Below are 7,188 nucleotides of genomic sequence, written 5' to 3' on the forward strand. Positions count from 1 at the left end.
ATGGCACCGCCACCGACGGGGTGGGTGCCACCACCTCAAGGGTGGCCAGCACAACAGTACCCGTGGATGCATGCACAGCCTCCTCATCACCATGGATCACAGGTGACGTTCCATGTTTAGTTTTATGCAAATATTGACCAAACACAACCTTATTTGAATGATTGATGAATTGCAGGGTTCAGCGTCACATGCTCAGGGATCGGAGGGTGCTGTCAACGTCCAAGACTTTCTCGTCCATGGTTCTGGAGGGAGTGGCCACCTTCCTGGTGGCGGAGGAGGGAGTGGCCAAAACTCTCATAGCCCGCCGGAGTGAGTAGTGACTTTGTTTATGGACTATGTATGGATATGTATAGACTTTATTATGGATGTGATTATGCTATTGAAACTATGTATGGACTATATATGGACTATGTATGGAATATGTTTGAAACAATTATGTAATTGCTTGTGAATGTTGTTTGTGAAAACTGTATTGTTTGTGAAATCTGTATATGTGATTGTGTATATGTTTATTTTGCTGTGAATTAATAAAAGGTGCAGAAAAATCTATTTTTGGGGGGTATCATGAATTTTCGTCGGCCTGGGTGGTGGCCGACGAAAATACGTGCCCAGATATTTTTGTCGGCCACCACCCAGGGCCGACGAAAATTATGTTCCTATTTTCGTCGGCCACCGAGGCCGACGAAAATAGTGAGCCGACCCACTATTTTCGTCGGCCTTGGGGAAGCCGGCGAAAATAAGTCGTTTTCGTCGGTACCGACGTAAATAATTCCCTATTTTCGTCGAGCTTATTTTCGACGGCTATTTTCGTCGGTTTAGGCTTATTTTCGTGGGTTTTTTGCCCACGAAAATATAGGCGTTTCCTGTAGTGCTAGCTGATTGATGATAATCTTTTAGAAGTTGTTAAGCACTAATACTATTATTTACAATGCCGATCAAGTGACTTCAACATCATATGACCATTTGGCACCCGCGGTTGCTAATAGATCGTGTCAGGTACCTGCACTACTCGAGATAATGTTAAGCTAACACTGTTGCGAAAGAACCGGGCTTCCGTACCGTTCTCCATTGACAGAACACGGATTCATGACGAGCCATAAACCTGAACAAAATGTTGATAGAATAATTTCACTAATCTTCATTTGTATGCCGAGAATGATGCAGTGAAGAACAACTTGGTTATACTATGAAAATTTTATTCGGGTCCATGGCTTATCATAAATTTATGTTCTATCGATGACTCTAAAAGGGTGTTTGGTTTCTAGAGACTAATTTTAATCTCTTTTATTCCTAAATTGCCAAACACATGGACTTAAATATGTCTATATTTTAGTCCACGTATTTCGCAAATTAAGGACTAAAAGAGATTAAAATAGAAAGATTAAAAATTAGTTCTTAGAAAACAAACACCATCTAAGATTGTCAAAAAAGGAACAATTCTGGACAACACACCTTACATGCGTTGTATGTGAAGTACGCTGGTCCGAAACAAGTGACACATATATTTTGTTTGGTAACACTATAACATATTTACAGCACAATGACCATTCTATGTCTCATAATAAACTTTATTTTCATGCTATAATTAAAATGAAGCTACCATTTGATGCCTCATAGTAAATAATTTGAGCAATTTATTAACTAATGTACCAATTAAAATCATTATCTTAACAAACTCGGTATTAAATGGCCTACTAATTGTGACATAACCTTATTTCTGATGGTTTAACAATTACCATTGGAAACTAGAACTTTAGAAACTCTTATCACACATCACTCAACAAGCAATGAGCTTACTGGATCCTCTAATCACATAGGGTCGTTGGAAATTACAACACTTAGTTATGAAAAAGATGGATGTTTGATCCAATACCAATACCAACAATTAAAATTAATCAACGCTGAATTTACACAAGTGAACATACTTGAGACTAAGGAAGGTGAGGTGGATGAGCTCATGTTGGCACGACACAGAAGAAAGAAACTAATGCGAGTAAGGATGCGTTTGGTTTGAAGTCAAAGTAGGATGAATCGGAGGCGATATCGTCCCCTCATTTTTTTGGATCATGTCGCCACGAAAAATTACTACGGTGTTTACCTCGCTCACGCGTGACTCTCATCTAAACAGTATAGGGCTGATTGGTTGCCTATGTACGCTCGTGCAGGACTCGTTGGATACAAGTTTTAGAAATAATGGTGTGTTTGGTTGCTTGAAGAAATGTCTGGGCCAGGCTACGCTCGTGCAAAGTACCCATCTCATTCAGACCCATCAGATACGACCAGAATCTCCGTTCCTGGAGAGCCAGGCTTCGCTCGTTCCGTCCTCTCGCAGCTCTGTCCTCGCGTGGAGCTCACGCTAGGGTTGCCACCGCCTCGCCTGGAGCTCGCCTCGCCGCCTCGCCTGGAGCTCGCGCTAGGGCCAGGGTCCTCTCACAGCAGCCTCTGTCCTCGCCTAGAGCTCGCGCTAGGGTTCCTCTCGCAGTCGTCGCTGTTGACCGTCCTCGCCTGGAGCTTGCGCTAGGGTTCCTCTCGCAGTCGTCGCTGTTGAGGTCAGACTCTGCCTTCTCCTCTCGCCCTCTAGCTCTCTCTCTCCCATCTCCTCTCGCCCTCCAGCTCTCCCTCTCCCGTCTCCTCTCCTCGCTCCGAACACTGGCTCATCCCGTCCCGATCTGCCCGTGCTGGCGCTGCCGCCTCATGCCTGGTTCGCTTTCTGGTTAGAGACGTCGCGGCGTGATGTTTGGAGGAAGGGCGGGATTCGGCGGCGGGGCATTTAGTTTTGGGTGGTCTGATTTGGCTATAACGTGTGATTGTCTTCTTCAGAGCTCATTGTTATGGGCTGGGTACTGGTTATGGATCTGAATGGGCTCATAGATCCAAGCGAATTAGGAATGCCCAATTCTTGCCTAGCAGGATGCGTCGATTGGCTCACATTTGAGGCTCGGGATCCGCTGATTGGTTCACTTTTGAGCTCGAAACCAGATGAGGAGGTGCCATACAATTGTCGTAGGATCATACTGCAGTCTGCAGCCTATCACATACATTTCTTTGTATTAGACTTCCGTGTGGGGCAAACCTTTGGGAAAGAGAAGAGCTAGATCATGCAGAAGAGGAGAAGCATTGATCAAATTGTTCAGAAAAGAGTACTCCGGTAAGGAGCTAGTCCGCCTCCTGATATCTGAGATCATCTGTAATCCTCTGTTTCTACGCATGTCGTTGGCTTGATCGTCTCCTGATTCAAGCTCGTGACACATTTAAATGGAAGTGGTGTACCTTCTCTTCATGAATTTTTTACATTTACTTTGCCATCAAACAACCAAGTTGTTTTTGGTCTGTTTTGTTTACAAGTATTTGCTAAACAGAGAGCTATTTTGTTTACAAGTATTTTGATTGTACACATGATCTGGTGTTTTTGGTGTTTTTGTAAATTGAATCGAGAATTGAGCTGTTTTGTTTACAAGTGTTTTTGGTGTTTCAGAACTGAAAACAGAATGAGTGGCTGCAATGGACGCTGGTAAACTGCTAATGCATACTTGTAAACTACAATTTTGTAAAGTGTTCTTGTGCCTCAGTATCAATATTATAATTGTAATTTATAATTTTGTAAAGGATATGTAAAGGATAAGTTATTGTAATTTATAATTGTATAAATTTGGTTTTGTGTAATTTATGGCGTTGTAATTTATGGCATTGTAATTTTAGAAATGTAGCTGAGTCGTGCAACTTAGAGCTAAATCCATACAACTTACCTAAAACAGTAAACCAAACAGGGGTTGTACTGATCCTGGCTAATCGGAGACAAACAACCAAACAAGAGAATTTATTTTGGTTTGCATCAATGCATACAGGCTAAGCCCAGCCTGCATCTAGGCTTCGACCAGGATCTGCTGATCCTAACAACCAATCACGTGGTATATAAATTGTGGCCGCCCTTTTCATTCTTCATTGTACATCTAACTAAACACACCCGCTAAAAGAGAGATAGGGCCAGGGGCTCGACTCTGTCAGGTTTACTTCCGACGGTTTTTAGGTCAGCCGTCAAGATTAACATTGTTTTTATGGCTTATGCATGTTGCCGCCGGAACTAACATAATTTTCTAGGGTTGTTTGAGAAGCTATTAGAAATAACATTACTTCTGACAGCTGCCGCAAACCGTCGAAAATTACTTACGCTCGACGGCCTCCGTTGGAAGTAAGAAGCTGGGCCATCAAAAATTTCCATGTTTTCACATGTGCTATATACTGCTGGCCTCTTAAGGGCATGTATAACCCCATTTAATATAGGGTCTTTTGAGAAATATTTAAAGGGCTAAGTAAAAAAAATTATAAAAGACATGATCTTCGCGAAGAGTTCACCTCTTCACAACTATAAATATTGTCTCTTAGATATATTTATGATCCAGAGTTCTAGAGTCGTAACTGTTCGATGTACATGCGCTAAGGAACGCATTATATGACAACGCCAAATAATTAAGCACCGCATCAATGCAACGCGTTGATGATTCCCATCCGCTCGACCATGCATGTCAGGACGCATCTGCGTTGTCGCGTCGATTCCTTTCCTCGTGGACATCTCCGGACAGGGCTCGCTTATTTGCATGCACAGCTCTTCAAAGACCGGAAAAAAGAAGGCGGAAGAATCGGAAAGGTACGAAGAGAAGATGCCTACTGCGTATATTTGCCTTGCAGCGCATACTAGTACGTGCCAATGAATGATACGTAGGAAGGAGGCGTCGATGCAAATGCTACAAGCTTTTAGGGCTATCATAACATGTACAATAACAAGCAGTTTATCTATACTCACAAACAGAGCAAAGGGAGAGAGAGACGCCCAGATCGATCGGCTAGTTGTTTGTACGTTGCCTAGTTAGCTCTACAGGTTCCATAAGAACGCACCGAGCCCAGAAGGCATAATGCTGTCCGGCTGCGACGTCCAGAGCTGGTCCGCGGCGAACTCGGTCCCGGGCACCACCGCCATCTCGTCGACGTGCGCCGCCGCAATGCCTCCACCGCCCGCCTGCATCCACGCGTTCGGCTCGTACGGCCACGTCTCGTCGGCGGCACAGTGGTGGAACGACGCGGCCCAGCAGAACACGCCGTCGTCCGACGCCGCCAGGACGTCCTCGTCGATCGGCGGCAGCTCCACGATCTCGTCCAGCAGCCCCTCCTCCTCCTCCTCCTCGTCGGGGCTGCATACTGACGCCTGCCCGGCCGGCGGCACCTGCTGCTGCGGCGAGGACGACGACCCCAGCGGCTCCGGCTCCGGCTCCGGAGGCGGCGGCGGCGTCGCTGCAGCAGCGGCCGCGCCCACGGGCACGTGCACGTCCATGGCTGCGGCGCGCGCGGCCGCGGCCTGCACGTCCCGCGGCGCGGCGGAGGCCGGGCGCGGCATGTTGGAACCGGACTGCCGACACACGGCGTGTCCGTCGGGGCCGCCCGCACAAACGGCGCGCCCACCCAGGCTGTCGGGTCGCGACACACGCGCCCGCACGTATAGCAGCGGGCTTTAGGTCTCTTGGGCCAACACCCCCCAAAAAGCTAGCCTTATAGGGGTTGCACCCTCAACCCTATAAACCATGCTTTCACACTCTCACCAGACAATGTGGGACTATTCCCAACAATCTCCCCCTCACACATTGTGAGCCGAGATTTGTCTGAGAATGCACTGGGCCAACCTGGCTCCGATACCAATTGTTGGAACCGGACTGCCGACACACGGCGTGTCCGTCGGGGCCGCCCGCACAAACGGCGCGCCCACCCAGGCTGTCGGGTCGCGACACACGCGCCCGCACGTATAGCAGCGGGCTTTAGGTCTCTTGGGCCAACACCCCCCAAAAAGCTAGCCTAATAGGGGTTGCACCCTCAACCTTATAAACCATGCTTTCACACTCTCACCAGACAATGTGGGACTATTCCCAACACGGCAGGCGCGCCGCCATCTCGGGGAAGTTGAGCACCGCGCCGCGGCCCTTGACGACCAGCGCGGCGGCGTCGTGGGCGCGCGCCGCCATCTCGGCCGTCGGGAAGGTGCCGAGCCAGATGCGCGACTTCTTGCGCGGCTCGCGGATCTCCGACACCCACTTCCCCCACGCCCGCATCCGCACGCCGCGGTACGCCGGGCCCGGACGCCGCCGCCCGCCGCTTTTCCCGCCCCCGCCCCCGCCCCTCTTGTGCACGCTGCCCAGCCCCAGCGGCGACGCCGGGCTGGCGACGTCGTCGGAGTCCGCCGGCATTGTCAGCGTCAAGTGCGCGCGGCGTACTGCAGTGTGCGCGCGCGGTCGACGCGGATGCTGGGCGGGTCTGCCGCTTGGTCCCGTAAGAGCTAGAGAGTAGCTAGAAGACTTGGACCCGGAGATGGATAGATCATAGATAGCTGTTGATTTGAATGGCAAGCGAAGAGGGTCGTGTGTTGTGTGTTATAGTAATAATGGTTGGTTGGAGCGCAGTGACACTGACGGCTCAACGAACGGAATGCGATCGAGCTAGCTCCACTACACTCTCAGTACGACGTATATGATCTTGCTTGCGTTGTTCCATCCATGGATTGAGTCAAATATCTGCCGGCAAGATGACCGGTACGGCGCAACGGATAAATTTTCAACCAGACCGTTCCAACAAATAGGATAAAAATTGATTACGCACCAGCCTAATAGCTATGAAAGAACATACCGTTTATACTCTGGATAGATAGTACACTCCAGTATCCATGCACCATGAGTAGAGTGAGGGGTGTTTGGTTTCTAATTTTTAGTTTCTCTATTTTAATATCTTTTAGTTGCCAAACACAGCGACTTAAAGAGAGATTATTCCTATTTTAGTCTTTGTGTTTAGCAATGTACACTAGTAGAAAAAGGCTCAACGCCTGAGGGACGATATATTTTTACAGACGGATCCGGTTATCCACCGACTGTGCTATTTTTAGTGGCGGTTTCTTAAGAAAACCGCCACTAGAAATCGTATTTCTACAGGTGGTTCCTTAAGAAAACCGCCAGTAGAAATCCATGATTTCTAGTGGCGGTTTTCTTAAGGAACCGCCTGTAGAAATACGATTTCTAGTGGCGGTTTTCTTAAGAAACCGCCACTAGAAATCATTTTTGTCCTTAATTTTTCGAGTTTTTCAAACGACCTCGTATGACAAAACCATCAAAATAAAAGTTGTAGATCTCTAAAAGTTATGAAACTTTGTAGTTG

General features: G+C 47.8%; 1 protein-coding gene and 1 long non-coding RNA gene across 3 annotated transcripts; one reads left to right on the forward strand and one right to left on the reverse strand.

Annotated features, from left to right (window-relative positions):
- The first annotated feature begins 2,237 nt into the window (after positions 1 to 2,237).
- LOC103629830 (uncharacterized) lies at positions 2,238 to 3,687 on the forward strand. Of its 2 annotated transcripts, none has more exons than XR_002262783.2 (2): positions 2,238 to 3,148; positions 3,476 to 3,687. It is a non-coding gene; the product is annotated as an uncharacterized lncRNA (long non-coding RNA). The 2 variants fall into 2 exon arrangements; XR_554663.3 differs by having other exon boundaries at positions 2,250 to 2,549.
- A 1,060-nt stretch (positions 3,688 to 4,747) lies between these two features.
- Positions 4,748 to 6,230, reverse strand: LOC103631308 (ethylene-responsive transcription factor ERF036). The gene is made up of 2 exons (XM_020540058.3): positions 5,924 to 6,230; positions 4,748 to 5,388 (listed from the first exon to the last, which is right to left on the reverse strand). The coding sequence occupies exons 1-2, from the start codon at positions 6,228 to 6,230 to the stop codon at positions 4,871 to 4,873; spliced, it is 825 nt and encodes a 274-aa protein (XP_020395647.1). The 3' UTR covers positions 4,748 to 4,870.
- Positions 6,231 to 7,188: the final 958 nt, after the last annotated feature.

The sequence above is a fragment of the Zea mays genome, chromosome 6 (genome assembly GCF_902167145.1).
Source record: "Zea mays cultivar B73 chromosome 6, Zm-B73-REFERENCE-NAM-5.0, whole genome shotgun sequence".
Lineage (NCBI taxonomy): Eukaryota > Viridiplantae > Streptophyta > Magnoliopsida > Poales > Poaceae > Zea > Zea mays.

Excerpts from the sequence above, each read along its gene's own strand:
- LOC103631308 (XM_020540058.3), bottom strand. The coding sequence starts at position 6,230 with ATGCCGGCGGACTCCGACGACGTCGCCAGCCCGGCGTCGCCGCTGGGG. Across the intron at positions 5,389-5,923 it reads CCCCGAGATGGCGGCGCGCC|TGCCGCGCCCGGCCTCCGCC; the intron begins TGCCGTGTTGGG and ends CCGGTTCCAACA.